This window comes from Melopsittacus undulatus, chromosome Z (assembly GCF_012275295.1).
Source record: "Melopsittacus undulatus isolate bMelUnd1 chromosome Z, bMelUnd1.mat.Z, whole genome shotgun sequence".
Taxonomy (NCBI): domain Eukaryota; kingdom Metazoa; phylum Chordata; class Aves; order Psittaciformes; family Psittaculidae; genus Melopsittacus; species Melopsittacus undulatus.
Window position 1 is genome coordinate 101,520,396 of NC_047557.1, and position 20,062 is coordinate 101,540,457.

A 20,062-nucleotide genomic window follows, 5' to 3' on the forward strand; every position below is an offset into this window, starting at 1 on the left:
CAGAAACGTGTGGGGCCATCTCCACTGCTCCAGCTCCACTCATGCCTCTTGCATCTCCCTCACTCCCTCGGTCATCATTTAGCAGGCAGATCCAAAACCCTTTACCCTGCCCCAGGCACCCAAGTGCCGGCTCTGCTGCCCTCTGCTGCTCTCCCACTGCAAAGATCTGGCCCCCAGCACATGATTTCCATTGCCCCCTGCACCGGGATCCTGTACATTTAAGCAATGGTAACTCCATACCAGGCAGTTTCTCTAACCAGAGAGCACAGGTCACCCTTCTTCAAGTAGAAGCCCTGGAAACACATCTGTGCATTGAATGAGAATTCTGATCTGCTTCTCCAAAGCCACACTGCACTCACCCTGGCAGCTATAACAGAGCTGTAAGATGAAATTAGATCACAGGAAAGTGGATAGTTTTTTAATGGCTTAAAATAAAATCAAACTCGATGTGCTTATGGTAAGAAAACAACTGAGCCCAGGCAGTTCTAGGAGACAGCCAGGCATACCCACCCGAGCACAGGGATACCTCATCTGCACAGGCTGCTCCTTGCTAGGCTGCAGAGCTCCTGCTTGTTAAATGCTGCTCAGCCAGGCCCAGCTTATCCACACACCTCAGCTCAGCTCAACAGGCAGCTCCTGGTCACATCCTGCCCTGTCACAGAGCACAAGGATGCTCAAGGGTGCCGGTGCCACCAGGAAGGGGCTGTGAAGTAGAGGCAATGCACAGCTGTATGTGGTATAGGGCTGCTCTGTGTGTGTGGAGGGAGCCACAGCTAGAATGGGATTGTTTCTGTTTTACTGTTCCTGGGCTGCTGCAGGCTGTCAGCATGAGCCTGTGATTTGCAAGAACTGATCACTGAGCTCACTCAAAACCCCCTTAAACTTCTATTAATCCTGCAGTTGCAGAATGTCCTCCTCCACAGAGCATTTAACATTAAAAACCAGGTGATCAACAAGATATAAACAAATGGGAAGCGACCAGCTCCCCCTGGCTACGGTGAGGTGGCCAAGGACTCGGGATTGTGTGTGCTTCCCTGTGGGAAGGCTGCATCAACCAGTGCTGCACAGGATCACATCTAGTCCTGCATGACCATGGTGTTTCACTCCTCATCCTCCTCCCCAGCAGGAGAGGGATTCCTCCCTCTGGTTCTGGGGCTGCAAATGTGGTTTATTCCAATTCAGAAGACTTTGCTCAGCATCTGATTTTCAGCAGATTTTAAAGGGCACCTGCACAAAGGTCTCTGCTCAATGCTTCAGGTGCCACTGGCTTCCTGCGAGCTGCTCCTTCTCCTCTGTTAAATGCTTCTCTTATAGCACCTTGCAGCAATGTGGAGCAAATTAACAGGAACGCTCACAATAGGTAAAAAATACCTCAGCAATCAGGAATAAAGGTTATTTTACACCAAAACCCCTTCAGCAAGCTATATGCATCCAGTCCTTAGGTGTAAGCATGAAAACCAGAGGCACAAGGGGGTGTGCAGACAAGGAATTATCTCACTGCCCATCTCCAGGGATGGTGGCTGGAGCAGGCACACTGATCCCAATGGGAAGGAAGATGACAGCACCCCAGTGATGCACTGTGCACCTCCAGTCAGCTGTATTTAAAGCAGCTCTTTTGCTGCTCGCTTCAGCCCTCTGCAGACCTCCAGAGCAAACCCTCAGCCTGGTGCTGTGCTGGTTTAATCTGGGGACCCTGCCTGGCTCTGCCCTCATGCTGACGCCGGCAGCAACCACATGCACAGGCTTCAAGGGGAAAAAGCAGGATCTGAGCAGAGCTGAGGCTGCCCAGTACAGCCGGGAGCTGCTGCTCCTTCCTTTCATCACACTAAACCCAGGGGGCTTGAGAAAGGCAGGGCAGCAGCAGGTTCACAGGACAAAGGGGTCTGAGCATGAGCCCTGCAGGTGGTTCTTGTGCCCAAATTAGAGTGCAGGTCATGCAACACTCCTGCTGCTGCAATGGGCACTAAACCCAGAGCTGCTGGAAGCCCATCAGCACCTCTGCAGAGGGCACAGAGGCATTCAGGGCTGTTGAGCTGCTTTAGCAGGCCTGAGCCAAAATGGGAGAGAGGAAAGAGGCAGAGGAGGACAGAGAAAAGGGTGGTGATGGAAAATCTGCCTCAAACAGGCACTGTGAGACGCTGGCAGGTTGTGGGGATGGGAGCTCCAACCCTGAGCTGTGGCTGAGCCACTCAGCTCCTCACTCCCCACATCATACCCTGTAATGCAAAAAGCATCTGTTTAAGCTGTTCCAACATGACAACACATGCATGTAAGGTGGTACCCTGAGGAAAAATACCGTTTACAAACCAGCCAGCTCACGCTGCACATCTTGGTGTTGCACAGAGAAACCAGCTCCTGGCTTGCCGGTGAGTGGGGATTTAAAACAGTTTATTTGCCGAGCAAGCACACAAACAAAAGATCAATGAGAATAAATTAGACCGGCACAGACAGCAACAGAGACTGCATTGCACCCCCGAGAGACTGCACAAGCCTCTGTTTTCCCCATCCCCAGCCTAGCATGCGTAAGAGTGACTCATTTTTACTGCAGAAGTTGTAGGGCATAAAACACTTTGGAGCATGTCAGCTCAAACCAGCAGAAAAGCAGGTTTAACCTGAGCACAGGGAGCCTGGAGCTTGCATCTGCAGACATGGACCGACGCATGCTGAACAAGGCTGATCGTGAGCCAGAAGGTTTACAGCACACGATACAACCACGTCAAGAGGCTCTGTGGGCATCCCCAGTATTTAAGGACAAGCGTACAGGATGGTGCTGAGGGGAAGGCTTCAGCACTGCAGGGACATGGCAGTGATGTGAACTGGGAGCAGTGCAAACAGCACAATGGCATGGGCAGATAAACAAGAGGAGGGCAGTGGGGAGCAGGACAAAAGCAAGGCAGTGAGGGAGAAGGAGGAACAGGGATGGTATGGCTGCATGGAGACCACCAAATAGCAGAGGAAGGAGGGACTGGGGCTGGAGAGCTGCACCCGAGGACCAGGGGAGGCTCTGCACCAGGAGGGCAAGGACATGATGCAGAGCCTGCAATACACACAGGCTGGGGGGCACAGATGGGAGATGATGTCTGGCTCATCAGCCAAGTGAAAGCAGGTGCCAAAAAGGAAACCAAAGAGGAAAATGAGAGGAAAAGCTACAGCAGGGTCTGCTTGCACAGAACGGCACGGAAGGCACCTGAGCCTCTCCTATACAGCACTGAGCTGCTTTCTAATTAGAAGGATGGAGAGGGACTGGAGCCAGAGCCTGATCCTGCACAGCTAAGCTGAAAGGGCAGTGAAGACATCAGCTCTAACACTCAGGAGCAGAGGAGAGGTGTCAGCAGGGGAATGAGCCCATTTATAACCATATCAGGTCACTGTGTGTGGGACTGAGCCCCATCAGCCTGGGCACAGACAACCCACAGGATGGATGGACCCCAGTGTTTGCAGTACCTTTAAAAGCATCATTTTGCTAGAGAGGTTCAATGCTGTGTGATCCAAATACAGCCATTCTCCCTTCATTTGCAGGATAGACAATGCCATCTATGCATGTAAACACATAAACGTTATCTTCTCACCAGAGCAGCCACTGGCTAACAAACTGCTGCAAGAGGAACCAAGGGGGTTTATACCAGGAACACATCTTCATGTTAAACATGAATAATTCCGAGACTCCAGTTTTTAGGTCCAAACCTTTTCATTTGCCACAAAACAGAGGGAGATGAAGGAGGGCGGATGGGGATGAGGGCTCCTGACATTCCTCCCCTCCTGGGAGCCGGGGGCAGGACACTCTGCAGACAGAGCTGATAAAAGCTCTTGTATGAAGCAAAAAGCCATCATTGATAGATTTTTGGTTCACAGAGACACAGCACACTGCAACCTCTCACTCTGCATGCTAAGGAGGTGACGAAGGGGGGAGGAGGGAGATTTATGGCAGCTCCCATCATAAAACGACCTGCTTTTTCCACACAGCACTTCCCAGATGGCTGATGCACAGGGGGAGTTTCTAAGGGTGATCTGAAGGCTGGTGTTTGCCAGTCTATCCACACTGTACTGGCATTATGGAGCCCAGCTAGAAACGGAGAAGCTCTGACATTCACTCTCTCCCTGGTTGCTAGGTGAGAACAGTTTCTTGACTATTTTAGTAAAAGGACTGAAATTATACAACCAAAGAAAGACCCAGAGCAGCAGAGCCCATTAGAGCCCTCCAGCTGCACACAGCCGAGCACAGCCAGGACGGAAAACGCTCACAAATAGGAGTTTCGGAGGCAGATGCATATTTTAATAAGCCAGCAATTTGCTTCTCACGGATTCCCTTCCCTGCCTCCCAACTTGTGACTAACGAGCCCATTCCCATGCAGGGGCACTCCAGCCCCTCTCAGGCATTAGGCAGCCCAAGAGCTCCGGGAGAGGACCAGGGTTTGGGTCATCTGATTCATCAGGCATTTTTAACCTAGCAATTAGCATCACGTAACACACTCAGGATTAGCATGAAGGAGGCTGTGAAGCAGCACACGGTTTAAGCTTGGAGGCCAGCTTCTGTTGACCATCCTCATGCTAACTCTGGTCCCACAGCAGTATGCAAGCCCTTCGGATCAGCCCTCAACAGTCCCCTACAGCCAGGGAAAGGTGTGCATGCCCTTACCAGCTCACAGGGATGGCTGGGGTTTTGTCTCTCTGTTCTTCCCCATTCTGTGCCAAACTGGGGCCTCAAGGCAAGTGCTCAGGTGCTCTGTAGAGGGGCAGGGGCATCTCTGGGGTTTACAGCTGCTTGCTAAAGAAATATATCATTATATAGGGGGACACTGCAACACAAACCTCACAAACCTGCTGTCTGGCTGGGAACAGACCTCAAGGTGGGAGCAAGGAAGCTGCCAGGACATCTCAGGTCAGAGGGGAGCTGGATGGATGGACATGGCTGCGGTGTCACCAACACCCCACAAAACACCAGCAGTGTTATGGGTAGCTGTGAGGAGCAGCAAGACAGAGCAAGGGGTTGGGGGAGGGAGGAGGGCTGGGGACATGAAGTAGTTCCACCAGTTCTTACTCTCAGCTTACACCTACTGTATTATTCAAGAACTTAGATGCACAGTATTTCCTTTATTTCCTCCATCAAACAAGAGGCAGAAACAGCTTAAGGACCTTTATGTTTCAGCTGCAGGCTTCTCAGGCCATGTTTTCCATTCCCCCCATCCATTCTAGCCACCTCTCCACCCCCCAGGCTGAGATGACCATCAAATGCCACGAGACCACAACAGATGCAGATGATGCTGTTGTTATTTCGGTCAGCACAGGAAGCTGCTGCTCTCCATCCCCAGAGCAGGAGCCTCCTCCTGAGCATTTGAGCCTCCTCCATAGCATCTAAGCCTGCATGCTATTTGGGGTCCCCCACCTCTGCTGGCCCCAGCATGGCATCAGCATCGCTGCCAGCACAGCCTGCGTGACATTTGGTTCAACTCAGACAATTAGGGCAACAACAACATCAAGTGATGCTGAGAAATCCCATGACCTGAAGCCACAACGCTGCTGAACCACACACTGATCACCTCCCTTCTCAGCCAGGGACTGAGCAGCAGTGCTCGGGTGGCACAGGGAGAACCAGGCTCCTGCTTGGCCATGAGCTGCTGCTGGGCTGATGGAGGAAGGGGCAGCACAACATTACTGCAGGACCAGAGGGCTCCAGCTTTCAGGTTATCACACATGGGATTTGAAGAGCATCTAGCCCACCACAGATCCCCATCTGTGGCACTTTCAGAGGCACTCAAACCCCTCCTGCCTCCCCCTGTTCCATCCTCAGGAGACTTCAGGTCTGCAAAACACTCAACTCAAGAGCTGCCACAGACATTGGAGTCTCCATGACAAAACACTTCAAAATAAGGATTTCTGTTGTGTTTGGGGAACTTCATACAAGTGAAGTGGTTTTGGTTGTGGACAGGCGAGGGCTGGGTACCCATCTGCTGCTCTCACTGACCAATAGCAGCAGACACTTCACTAGCTCTGCATGGCCACAGCTGTGAGAAAGGAGCACAGGATGGCTCCAGGGCCCCACTTTAAAGAGTACATTTATTTAAGCCTGCATGTTATTTGGCAACGGCAGGATTTGTACATGACCTGGACTAAACTAAGCTTCTCTTTTACATGCACTGATTTGTCACCAAGCCCACACAAAACCAGCCTCAAGATTTCACTCAAGCCTGAGCAGGAGCAGCAGTAGAACCTGAAGAGTTGGAGGCACAAAAAATACAGCAGCAAACCTGTGAAGGGAAAATGAACTCCAGTGTATTCCTCACTTCTCCCAAGTGAGACAGACCTTCCGCACCCAAGGGGGTAACAGGCACCAAGCTGGTCCACTGCTGTGGACCTGCAGTTGCGACTGAGCCTTGCTCAGACCTTTGCAGCTCCCAGGGAGAGCTCTCAGAGGCCAAAATTAACTCACATTGCTTAGAGATTTGTATTAAGTCCTGACTCTCCCCAGTGATGATGATGATGACTAAAGGTCTGGAACCTAGAGCTCAACCTCCAGCCAAGGGACTCAGGTGACATCCAGCTAAAGGAACTGCAGCACAAGTGGGTATCCTGTGTTTTACACTCCAGATTGTGCATTTCACAGCTGACCTTCAAGCAGCATTACCTGACCGGGTGTATATGACACAGAGCAGTCAGAAACCTGCTCATGTGAAGCCATGGGGCTGCAGGGAGGTGGGGAGCACCCGGCCCCACGCTGCAGTCTGGTGCTGTTGAGTCAGCCCTGTGAGTCAGCCGTGGCTCAGCACTGCTGGCACCAGTGCCCCAGGAGCACAGAGGAGGAGCATCTCTGTGCCAGCCACCCCAGCACACCTCTCCTGTATCTCCCTGCACGTGGATTCCCAGCAGCATGTCCCCTTCTCCCTGCCGTGGCCTGCAGGATGCTTCTTAACACCACCATGAAACACCTAACCTGCTTTCAGAGCAGGACACAAGTCAGGAGCTGCACTGAGCCTCAGAAGCTGCTGAAATTGCTGGGAAAGAAGCTGGATGTACTCGTTTGGAAGCTGCCAGGCAGCACGTAGGCTCCCAGCAACGTCTGGAGATGTGGGGAGATGCCACACGAGCGAGAGGAGAAGGAAGGAGGAGAAGTCTCAGGCAGAGAGATGCTGCTCCCACAGTACTGGATCTGTAACACGCACGGTCTGCAGGCTCACAGCTTTGCACCCATTTTTTCTCCTAAAGACAGTTTATCCTATTAACTTTAAGGAACCCAAAGGCCAGAACTGTTGCTCTAGAAACCATTTTGAAGGAGACAACTTTATAAGCTTTAGCACTGCACCTACTGCACTCAACCACCCCCTTTAAACCAGTGCCGGGCTCCTGGAGCCCACCTCCCATAAGCGGCGCTGGGAGCTGGCTCAGCATCAGGGCGCAGTGAAGGCATGCTGGCTGGGGGCAGGCTGCTGCAAGCAACACCAGATCAAGAATGAAACTGCTTACTTGTTCTCTTTCTGAACACCTCAGCACTCTGCCAGCAGCGCATGCTCCTCAGCCAGCCCTACGAGTGGGTTGCAGGAGCAGAGCTGAAGGAAGGAGGGCAGGCTGAGCTGCCCCACTGCAGCATCAGCAAAGGGTGAATCAGGGCTGGGACAAACCTCTGCCCTCAAACACACACCTCTGATGGGTGCAGCTGGAAAAGCCATCCCAGTGATGGGAGGCACCAGTGCTTGGGGTAAATACTATGAGCACACAAAAGATGGAGATTAATGTTTGCAAGCTGATGGCAAGGGGACAGTGCCATCTGTGCTCCAAGGTGGCAAACACAGGCCATGAGGCATGTGGGCTCATCCCAGCTATCCCAGCACAGGCTGCCACACCACACCAGGCCAGGGTGGGCTTTGCTGTCCTTCCACAGTAAGGCAAACCCAGGACAGATGCTTTCTTGCACCACATAGTGCACGCACGTCAAAGCTGAGCCAGAGCTATTCAGGGACAGAAAAACAGGCAACAGATAGGCTGTGCTAAGGAAAATGAGTCACTGCAACAAACCAGGATGAGGATTCACTATTGTTTAAACATTTGAAGAGGGGAAAAAATAGCCCACTACAGGCAAGAAGAGCACTCTCCTAGCTCTCAGCTCCCACATCCTCACAGCTGAGCTCCACTTGGCTGCGGAATACCCCAGCAAAACTACCCTGACACACACAACAGCCTGTGTACAGCAGCTTAACTGTGTTACATAAATCATCTAAGGTCAACCCTGCAACTGGAACACTGATGTTGCAATCCTGCTTCACCCAAGAGATTAAATCAAAGTTGGGGAAGAGACCAGGAAAAAGCAGCCTCCCCATCCTCATGTTCTGCCCAGGGAAGGAGTAGGGGCTGCGGGGTGGGTTTGCTGCAGCCCCTTTGTCTGAGACAAAAGCCCATCCTCTGACAGCCACGCGTGCTTGAGCAGGAGTGTGCAGTGTCAGACCCATGTTAGATGAGCACACTGATCCCATGGGCATGGGGCAGCCCTATACACTGCAAACATGCCTCTACCTGCTCAACAAAAGCTGTCCTTGGACCAGGACAAGGAACACAGGGACCTGAAACACCCCATGGTTACAGTGGGGTGGTGTAAGAGGAGAGCAAGGTGCCAGTAAGTCATTTCTCATCCCAAGCATCTGATTCCTGGAGTAAAGGATCTCAGAGAAGAGGAACAGGCTCCTGCTAAGTCTTGGCCTGACTGCGTGTTTATCTGCAGCTCCCTGCTGCTATCTCCTCCCCAGTGGCTGAGTCATTTCCTCTCCCCAGTCTCCACCAAACAGGTTGCTAGAAACTCACCTACACATTCCCAGCATCTTGTGGAGCCCAGTTTGTCTTTAAATGTGTCTTGGAGCACCATGACCAGCTCCGACTGTCCTGTGTGCAGGAGGGAGCTGCTCTGCTGCCCCTTGGCTCTGCTCTGATGCTCACATACCCACTTCCCCAGGAAGGAAGAGCTCTGAAGAGGAAGGGGAAGACAAGACCGAAGAGGCAGCGTCCCAGTCCTGCTGAAAGCAGGGTCCAATGTGCAGGTGTGTATTATGGGCTGTGGTGATGCTCCTCTGCACCCTGCAGCACCCGCAGCCTGTTCCCAGGCTCCCCTACCCTGCTGCTCTCCTTTTAATTCCTTTTCCTTCTCGCTGCTGCCAGCAGACACATTTCCAGCATCTCTGCAGCCACAGACCAGAGCCCTCTTCACTGCTGGGAGTCATGGAAAGCACGCTGGTGGAGCCCTACCATGACATTTTAGCTGTCACGAGGGGCAGACAGCCCTGAAGAGTCTGGGCAACCAAGTATTGAACACAGCAGAAACAGCCTTGACAAAGCAGAAGCTATGGTTCCAGCTAATCAGTTTTGCCTTCCCCCAGCCATCCTCCCTCCAAAGGTGAAGCCCCTTGACATATTCAAGTGAGACACTAGAGCACAATGGATGTGCTTGGGAACACAGGGCTCTGACAGGCACCACACTGCTTGGAGACCAACAGAGGATCACCCGTGTCAGGCTGTAACCCCCTCTGCTGCCCAAGGGCAGGGGCCACTCTTCCTCCCACCACTGCAAACCCAAATTGATTCATTCTCCAACACTCTCTCATCCAAAAACCCCAAATGTAAACCCAACACTTCATCCCTGCCAAGGCCCATCGGTACAAGCTGTCCTCTAATGAGATGAATTCATGTCTTGAGACTTTCTCTCCCACAGGGAGCTCAGCAACTGTGAAAATTACCATTTGGCACATGGAAACACACAGAAAAGCTGGGCCAGCCTCAGGACATTGGGCTCTAACTGCTGTGGTGGCTCTGACCTGTTAGTATCTGCCCTCATGACTTCTGAACCAGAGGAGACTGGTCAACAGCTCCAGTAGGCTGACACAGCACAGACCACCTCACATGCTCATAGCCCATTTTATATCATTGCACAGTTGCTGAGCCCTACCTGACCAGAAGTATTTCCAAATGCAGATTTCCTACAAACTTCCAGAGAGAACCTATGCCAACCTCTGCCCATAAAGCCACAGCTAAGCCCCTTACAGCCAAACAGCATTATCTGCTTCATATCCAAGCTTTACTACAGCTGTTCCCAACTGCTTACCAAGCACACAGCCCAGTCAACATCTCTGTAAATACACGGGGCCATGATGGGCAAGAGCCATATGTACCAGCCACTTATCTTCCATAACATATAACCTGCCAGACCATGACACAGCCAGGCTGAAACACCCATAGTAGCACCAGTGCTTCCCAGAAAGCAGGCATGTGTTGAGGATGCAGTCATGCTGCATCCACCAGAGCAACCTTGGCAGTGGGTTGAACAGGGGCAGACAGGTGACCTGAATGATCTCAGGGTCCTGAGGACCACTTGTACCAACCCCAAAGAGCCGATCTAACCACTCCGACAGGCCCAGATGGCCACATCACTCAAGTCACACCTACAGCTCACCATTACAGCCTCCAGACAGATGTACACACGTTTGACAATGCTTGTGCACACAGCAACTGGAAATAATTGTTCAGTTTAAAGCCCCAAAACAACAGAACATGTGTGGAGAGGATACAGATGTATTTACACAGACATACACACATACCTCAGGTTTATTTGAGGCAGATGCATGCAAGTTCATGTTTTTATTACTTATCTTTCTTTTCAAGAGTACTCATGTTTATCCTCTGATTTATCCTCTAAATTCTTACTAGCAGGCTCAGCACTGTTCCTTTGCTTGTCTAAGCTACAGTTCATGAACTGGACTACTTAGAATGGAGCACTAGCCAAAAGAAGTGCCTCCCCACAAAGCAATCTCTTGCTCCAGTTAAACACTGGATACCATGTGCTCCCCCCAGCCCAAACACCCGCATTTTGAGGGTGGAATATGTAGTTTCTGTACCTGTATCTGAGTCTTTTTGATCTCCATTTGTTCCAACAGTGAAAGGCAACTTCCGTTTGGTCGTTCGCTCCTTCACCTCTTTGCCGCCATCGCTCCGGTCCAACTTCGGAGTCTTGGTTAGAGAAACTTTATCTTTATCCTACAAAGAGAAGGGACCAGATTAGCAAGAGCCTTCCCCAGACTGCATGCACCTAAACCCCACAATGTCCTACACCAGCCTCACGCAGCACTTGTCCCTCCCTTTTCACCTTGGGTTTCCAGCATCTGGGTTTAGCGTCCTACTAAAAGCAGCATCCACCAAGCTAAGAACCCCACCAGAGAAGAGCAAAGCCAAACAAGGTTGATGTATGGTGCCAAAACTGCAACCAATTTATGTGAAAACAGAGCAGATGCTGTGTGTGAAGCTGCGAGCACAGGGGGAAGGCAGGCTGGGGTGTGGGAACCCAAGGATTCCAACACAACCATTCCCATCACTTGGGAGGGGTTTCCTGATCCCAGCACACAGAGCACGTCTGTGGGATGCACAAAAACCAGCACTAAAGCCCTTGGTTCCAAGTAGTTCCAAGTTCTCATTGCCAGCACCTCAACACCCTCATAGGGAAGAGCTTCTGCCTAAGAGCTCAGCTCAATCTCCCCTCTCTTGGGCAGGTTCAAGCCATTCCCCTTGGCCTGTCCCTACATCCCTTGTCCCAAGCCCCTCTCCAGCTTTCCTGCAGCCCCTTTAGGCACTGGAGCTGCTCTCAGGTCTCCCCTACAGGAGCCTTCATATGAGAAGCAGTATTACTTTAAGCAAGTGCTTCCAGACCGAACCCTGTGCCACTGCTCTAACAACAAGGCCAGAACAAGCAGCTTTGTGACAGATCTGATTCCAATAACCCAGCAAAACCCAGACCCTGAGCTCTAGCTATGAAGTTAAACACTCTCGAGTCAGTAAATCACACGAGGCCATCGCTGGAAACTCAGACAAGCACATCCAACAGAAATTCCCTTGTTGAGAGCAGCCTGGTCACGCTGTCTGCATCAGGCTCAGCACCCTGGCAGGTGCCTCTCGTGCCAGCAGTCACAAGACTGCAGTGTCACGGTGTACACTGCTCCTTCCCCTTCCCATGTTTCTGTCTGGCAATCAGACTTCACCCCCAGATTAGAGAGAAACCCTCTGCTGGATAGAGAGGTTCTGCCTGCACCCTCCTTGCGATGGGCAGTGTGACAGCCCCATGTCTGCACACACAGCACTCAGCCCCTCGCACCAGTCAGGGCTCAGAAAATGGGCTGGGGAATCCCTTTTTTGGTAAAGCAAGCGAAACAAACCTGTCTGACAGGGGCTGGAGGGAGCCAAGGCACGTTCAGAGCCCAAGAAGGGCAGCCCTGCTCCAGAGCAGCCCTTCCTCGGCACAGGAGGCAGCAGAGCAATGGGAGAGTCGGCACAGCCAAAATAAACACTCCAGCATTTCACTTAAACACTCTGGATTTAAACACTTTTGTCTTCTTTTTTTTTCCTGACGTGAACAGAAATAGTTTGCCATAACAAATAATGCTGTTCCTATTGCCAGCTGCAGTTTGGAGCAGCTGAGAGGTGGGAGGCAGGCCAGGGACCACGGGTCACCTCCCAGGACCATCTGGTTGCAAGCAGGGATGTGGGTCTGTCCTTTCCCTCCCCAGTTTCATGCAAGCTCCAACAGCAACACTACACTTGAACCCCACTAACACTGCATCAGTGCTGAGGCCATGCTGATGCAGGGTAAAGCATCACTGGCTGCTGAGATGTGGCCCCATCACAAAACTCAACAGCACTTCAAGAGAATCAACCCTACAATTCTTACCCTTAAATATCAGAGCCTCAAACAAGAGCATGAAACCAGAGACTACCATGTGCATACCTCTTCCTCTGCTGCCTGTGCCTAAGGGTACACCTGCAATGGAGCTGCTCCACTATCACAGAGCCATGGGATGAAGAGGGACTTCATCCTGCTCTGGAAGTGCACCTTCCAAAGCCATGTCCTGCAGCTCAGGTTCACCAGCACTGAGTGATAAGAGACAATCCCAAAAGACTCCAAGGTGGGTCAGTCATAGCTGATGCTTCAACAGTGACACATCCCTGCACTCACGGGCTGTACTGCAGCTTCCTCACCCACACCCTTGGAGCAGGCTGCTCCACATAGTACTTCAGTAGCAGGATACTCCTTGCCTGCTCTCACAGCATAAGGCAGGACACGGCTGAGCCCCTGCACCCTGCAGTGGGATTTCCTACACTCCCACCACTTCTTCCAGACACCAGTTTCATGTTGAGAGTTTCAACAAGAGGTTCATTGTGCTCCATGCAAAAAAAGGAAATAATTATTTTTTCAGTGTTTTGTTACCTTAAAACACATTTCTACTGGAGCAAACCCATCATATAATGTCCTGAGCCTTTTCTACAGCCCAAAAAGCCTCACAAGCACCCCATCTCCAGGCATCAGCTGGCAATGCTCCTGCACCCCACTTCAAAGCAAAGATGAGGGGTGACAGCTTGTTTCAAACATACCTTCTCTAAAATTCCCTTAATCTTAGGGTCTGGCTGCGTGGTGTGAAAGCCTGAACCTGATGCACAAGGGGCTGTATCTGCAAGCCAGGTTGGTCTCCTGCTGCATTAATGCTAGGTGGGATCTCAGCACTCCGGAATAAAGAAAAAGAGCAGGACAGGTAAAAATGCAACTTATTGTACAAAATCACTGCAGTGTTGTCAAAAGCTCTGAGTTCTGGGAGCAAAAAAATAGAGGAATTAGGCAAAAAATGTTCCCAGACCAGATACTGATCCCAGCATGGAAGTGGGAATAGCTGTGTGGATCCCAGCGTCGGGCACGCTCAGGCAATGCTCTGTTTGCATTCACCCTAACGCTTGGAGCTGCTAATCCAGTAAGTTCAGCACAATTAAATACCAAGGAACGAAGGAAGCAGCAGCAGTCCCAGCACCGCTTTGAAGATTAATTTGTACAGTAGCAGAAGGATAACCTTTTATACTAATTGGAGCAAGGAAGATCCAAACTTTGCTCCTCCATGGAAAGCAGCAACCTGCTGAAGACGCCTGGAGCTGCTGGTGAAACCACCACAGAGTAAGTAAGGCAGCTTGGAGAGTCATTCTTGACAGTAACATGTGTTTGCGTTGTCCTCCTTTAAGTTTTACTTCCCTAATTATTTCCAACTCTGTAATGAAGACTGTCATCCTCTTCTCAAGTAAAAGCTGGTTTCAGTTTTAGGTCTCCTCATGTTTGAAGTAAGTTCAAACTCATCTGAATCACATTTCACAAAAGGAACAAATCCAAATTAAACGATACTGCAGAGAAACTTGGATCAGCATGTGTGTGTGAGACAGGCTTGGGTCTTTCAAAGGCTGGGACAGCTCTTGCTGAGGTTAAGAGGGACTCTGGTGAATGAGGGTGTTGTTGAGCACTCAGAAACAGAACCAAGTTTCCTTTTGTGGGTGTTAATAAAAGCTGCCTTGGCAAAGGAGATGGCAAACCTTGACTTCAGGAAGAAGTCCCCTGCTGTCACATTATGTTCTTAGTAAGGTTTACTATGTGAAGAACTCAAACCAATAACAAACTGGACCCCACCAGCTGCCTGATGGGAGGTGCTGTGGTGACACTGACTTCTCTTTACAACAAAGACCTCTAATCAGCAAGAGAGAGACCCTGATACCAATCTTCTTGGATCATTTATGACATACATGAATAAAACCCACTTTCCAGCCTCACAGACAGCTCCACCTAGGCCAGCTTACTGCCCCAATGCTGGTCTGCAGGGCAAACCCAAACATGTTGTTCTTTTTGATGCAAAATTGTACACTTTAACCCATGCAAAGAAATCTGTACTTCCACTGGGAAGCTGAGTGAGTCCCTAGCTTGCTTTATGGGACAGAGCATGCATCTGCAGCCTGCTCCTCCCCTCCATCCATCCATGCCCACACACAAGCCATGAACCCCCTTGCCTATGATCGAGGGCTGTGCCAGAGCAGTGCCTACACTTCAACACTGAAAAAACCTGACTCACATCCCAGCTGCTTATGCAAAGACTTGTATCACCAGCACTGGAAATCCCCAAAGCCCTTTGTTCTCCAAAATGAGCTGAAAGTATTTCAGTTTGCAATGCCAGTAAAAAGCAAGCAGCAATGAACAAAACTAGCACCGGGAGCCTGGGAGGAGAAGCCCAGAAGGACCATGGGCTCCAATGCCTGTACCCCTGGGTGATGCTCCATGCCAAGCTGGCACACCAAACTCTTGCTGTGGGCAAAAGAACCCACAACCCTGCTGCAAAAAGCAGATGCAAGAGTTTCCCTGCACCAATACAGGTAGTATTGGGTCATGCCATGACTAGGCTCTGCCATGGGGGCAGAGAAGGAGCAGGAGAAGGGCTCTCACCCTGCGGTACGAAAGGGGTTGGGCACTGTTTTATCCAGGGAGCATGGTGGATGTGATAGGAACCAAACCCCAGCATTGCCTAAATCAGGGTCCTTTCTAGCCTTTCCAAAACCAGAGTACAACACACAGGCATGCACACAATGTTTCAAGAAGGCTGATTTTATGTCATTATCAATGCTGCAATAAAACATTTGAAGCTGAGAGACAACTGGAGCTGAAGCCCCATTCCTCCATGCCTCAGGTGCTAAGGCAGGTAAGAAACACAACTCAAAAGGACTATGGGCTGCTTATATTCATGGGAAGGTTGGCTCTGAAGTCACCAAGGGCTTTGCATGTTCTGTGCCCTGGAGGTGGCTCTGTGCTGGACACACAGCCCAGCACTCATTTGGACAGTACAGGAAGGCCCTACCAGTCAGACAAGTTTTAAGAACAGAGAAGTAACAACTGTGTTCCCCTTTCTGAAAATGGGAGGAGAAAGAGCAAAAGCTGTTTTTTAACCTCTGCAAGCTCCTACAAGCAAAACCCAGGGTCAAGCACCATTCTGCTCAGCGTTCAGTTCAACCACTGCAGCAAAAACACAATTCAGATGATGCAAGCGGGAGCATCTCCCCATAAAGAGACAAATCCTCCACCACAGCCCCTGTGCACACTGTGCAACTATGCAGCGAGCGGTCCCAGGCACATCAGGAAATGGTTTTGACAAGTGATATAATTCTTGCTGCGGTGCTGTGCTCTGCCTAACTCATGAGTAATCTGCTCCTGGTATGGGGATCTGTGGATCTACACCAGAAAGGAGAATTATTCATATATGGCATGCATATTTCTACAAAACCCTTCAGTCTGAACTCAACCCAAACGGAGCACCCGCCCCGGGCAGGCTCTGTGCAGCCATATAAGGCTGGCAAGGCCCTGGCCAGCCACCCTGCTGCTGCTGTTAACCCCAGGAGAAACAGCTCCTCGCTCAACAGCAGCAAAGCAGACACAGCATCTAACACTGTCACCATGGAGGGCAACACAGACATGGTCTTCAAACCACTTTGCTCTCATGGCTGTGTTGGCACAAGTGACATCGCACTAGTTAATGCATCCCTCCCACAGAAGGGCAGGAGCAGAGAGGAAGGAGGAGTTCTCTCTTGTGATTAGCTCTACAACCGAAAGGCAACAGCTCACATCCTCGCCCACAATGCACAAACCCTCCCGGAGAGCCTGGCTTTAGTGTATTCAAGAGCAGAGAACTCTCATGTTCCCTGCAGCACTCAGCACACCGCAGCACCTGGGCTGCTGAGCATCCTGCACTGCTGCTCGCCTTCAGTGCTGAGCCTCAGAGCCCAAACATGTAAAGCCTGTGTGATGCTAAAACAACTGCTGGTATTAAGGTCACATTGAAAGGAAACCACACAAGTGGCACTGCAGCTACTGCTGTGCCATGCTCTACCTGTGCACCATGGGTCCCTCCCTGCAGCACGGCTCCAGCTCTGCCGCAGCCACTCTGCCTTCCCTAGTGAGCCTCCACCAGGAAGCGTATGCCAAGTCCCAGGCTTAGGCCTTTGGAAGTGTTGACAGAGGCAAGATAGATTAAAAGCAGCGGCTGTCTTGACAGGCAGGTACAACAGCTCTGGAAGGAGGAGATCTAATGACCGCGTGCTTTTACCCTGAGTCACTGCTCCAGCTCACGCTTCACAGTCAGCCAGAAACAGGGTTACTTGCTGCACCATGTCCTTCAGCCCCTTAGGCTGGATCTCAGCTCAGTCCCCAAAGGACAAGGGCATGTGAGTTTCTCCTCCATTGAGAAGACCAGAATGAAGAGAGCAGAAAGGCTCTCCCTGTCCTTACTCAATACCACTGGGTGCAGGTCTGCACTGATGCCTCTGAGTGGGAAGCATAACATTATTTGTGTCCTACTTATTTAGCCAGTGGGAGACAACTCCAGCTCCCGGCGTCCCCAGCGCCACTCAACAAACCCGCTCTGTAAATAACATGCAGCCTTTAAGCTGCTGCGAGTGGATGAAATAAAATGGGAGCTGATTCATATTATAACTGAACCTCTCCCTGCTGAAGCACCTGCACCAACATAAAGCTTCTTACCCAGCGCAGTCAAAACCCTGTATTTACATATCCTGCGCTTCTGGGCTGGCCTCATTTGCCAGGGTAAATGCTGGTATCTCCCCGACACAACAGGGCAGCTGCTTCATCTCCAACATCCCTGCTCTGTTTTTGCCCAGCTCCTGGAAGCCCCACGCTGTGCCACAGCACAATGCACGTGCCAAGAGCAGGAGCTCTGCCTCCCAAACTGGACCTGTGCATGCACCATGGTGCAGAAAGGGGAATAGATGCTACCAGCATGCTCAGTAACCAAATTTCTGCCTGGGAATTTCCCTCTGGTTATTTGCCATCTTCCTCATGTTGTCAGTAAGATGACCTCTATCAACATGAGTTACTATCAACGACACAGGTGGGATCACAGGGAACACCACAGAGAAAGAGACACAGCTCCACTGGTGCTCGCAACCCTCAGATTCAGCTCCCAGGGCTGGGAGGAGACTCCTGAGGGAATGCTGAGATACTGGAGCAAGATGAAGGGAAGTGGATGATGATTGCTCCTGAGCAGAGTACAGTGGATGTAGAGTTTAATTTTTGTTTAAAGGCAGCACTTGTACACAGCCACTGTTTACTGGAAACTACCTATACGGAGAAGGATGAATGAGAGCAGGCAGAGTTAAAGCCTGGAGCAAAGCAAGAATCTGGGAATGAAGAGAAGTATGAACTTATCTGTCCTTAAACTCAGACTTCACCTCAAGTAACCTCACCTCAAGCACTGTCAAAACCTGAACACCTCAAAGAAAACTCCAGAAGCAGTTATTTCACCAGAGTAGCTCACACTGAGTCTCTGGTCAGGCCATGTGCAGAGGCCAGACTCTGGGTGAAGCAAGATCAACAGTCTGACACAGACGTGGCACTTACAGCCAGAGGAGGAGAAACTCCTCCCTTGCACACACACACCTGAGCCATCACTGCACTACTCGGTTCTTCCACAGTTCAGTGTAGAGAGCCTTAATAATGTACAGTGCTTACAGAAAAGGCTCTTCCAAAGCATCTCCCCACTGCTAGTCCAAGTCAGGTCTATGTGGCCACAGCACTTCCCAGGAAGTGTGGCAGAAACCAAGAAACAAAGTGGATCCCATCAGCTGCTCCAATACCAGACACAGATTTGATTCACGGTAACAGCCCACAGCAGCCTCCTGCCACATGAAATACTGTGATGGCTTGAAGGCATCAGTGACAGCATCCATAAAGAAGGTGAGTGAACCAAACACGGTACCTTTTTCCCCGTTTGTTTCTCCACCATGTCGTTGCTGAGAGAGAAGTCTTCTGGCTGTGGTGTTTTAGAACACCCACCCTTGGGCATCGTTCTGCCTTCCTTACTTGATCTTCATTTATGCTGCCATTGCTTCATCATCAACCGTCTGTTTGGAGAGAGGAGAAGAGAAGTTAGGCAATCAAAAGGATCTTTACACTGGCAGAAAAAAAGGCAAGACACTTCCCATAGGGATACCCAGCACCCCCCAATTCTCCAATGGCAATAATGGAGGGCTGAGTACCTCCAAATGCCAGGCACCACAGATCTGTTGGCTCCTGCATCTTCTGAATGAGAAGCAAGCTGGGACATGCAGCAGCAAACACGACTTGTCTCATGAGCAAGGGACAGCCTAAAATGGATCCTGCCCAAACAGAGAGCAACATCCTTCCTGTTCTTCACCTCCAGCATCACTCCAAGCCTACATAAAGCTCCTTGCAGCTGCAGCTCCATCCACAGTGTAGCAATGCAGGGATGGATCCGCAGGGATGCGCCTGGGGCAGGAACAGCTCTGCTGCCCCAGCCAGTCACACTGAATTCCCAGACACTCACAGGACCAGCACACATATCCCTACATTACAAAACCCACGTATAAAACACGCTTGTTGAACATGTCACATCACGATATGAGACCAGAAAGCACCCAGGGATCCCAGTGTTCCCAGAGCTGTTTGTCATGGGCTCCTCACCCCAATACCTTGGGCTAGGTAGAGACAATTTGGAGAATAACAATGTGCTCCCTGCTCTTGCCATGTGTTGCCTGGTTACAGGCTGGGAAGACAACTGATATCTGAAATACAGCAAAGCACAGGCTGCAACAGGGATCAGAAATACCTGCTAAAACCAAGGTATGTCTCTTTAGATGAACAAAAATATCTCCTCTCCTGAGACCAGAGGCTAAAAAGCATCTGTGCAACAGAACATCAACGAGAAGTGACCCACATCAATCCCTACAGCAAAGGTCTCCTTGTACTTAGGCTGGAACAGCATAAACAGGCACCATTTGAAAACTCTGTCCCCAGCTAATTGCCACCTGACAACACTACACATTGCACCCATTAACTTCTTATAATAGTGGCTGGGTTTCTACAGAGCCACAATAGCAGGAAATGGTCCAGGAACAAAGTCATGCAGCCTCCATCACAAGATGGGAATTCTGTGGGCGGGGAGAGAGAAAGAAAACAGAGGCGAGGAGAGGAGCCAAAGCCTCCTGCCTGCTCAGGGCAGAGGGATGAGGCAGTGTGGAGCTGGGTCCGTGTCCCCAGCAGCACTGGAGAGCCCAGCACCACCTCACCTGCAGCAGGCAGGGCAGGACGGGGGTTTAAGGCTGGAGGAACACCAGCATGGTGCTTCCATCAGCCTTCTGCTTTAGGAGTTCCCTGGAAATCCCTTCATGACTTGTCTTGCCTACTCTTCAGAGGCTTTAGGGCCCTTTGGGTTGGTTT

The 20,062-nt window shown here is 50.8% G+C and overlaps 1 protein-coding gene across 1 annotated transcript in view; it reads right to left on the minus strand.

Moving 5' to 3' along the window:
* ANKRD11 (ankyrin repeat domain containing 11) overlaps positions 1-18,726 on the minus strand; it is a 42,559-nt gene extending 23,833 nt beyond the window's left edge. The window contains exons 1-2 of the mRNA XM_031042818.2: positions 18,582-18,726; positions 10,869-11,007 (exon numbers count right to left, since the gene is read on the minus strand). Coding sequence (XP_030898678.2) covers positions 10,869-11,007; positions 18,582-18,668 — 226 coding nt within the window. The 5' untranslated portion in view covers positions 18,669-18,726. The remainder of the gene's footprint in view (positions 1-10,868; positions 11,008-18,581) is intronic.
* Between the last annotated feature and the right edge of the window lie 1,336 nt (positions 18,727-20,062).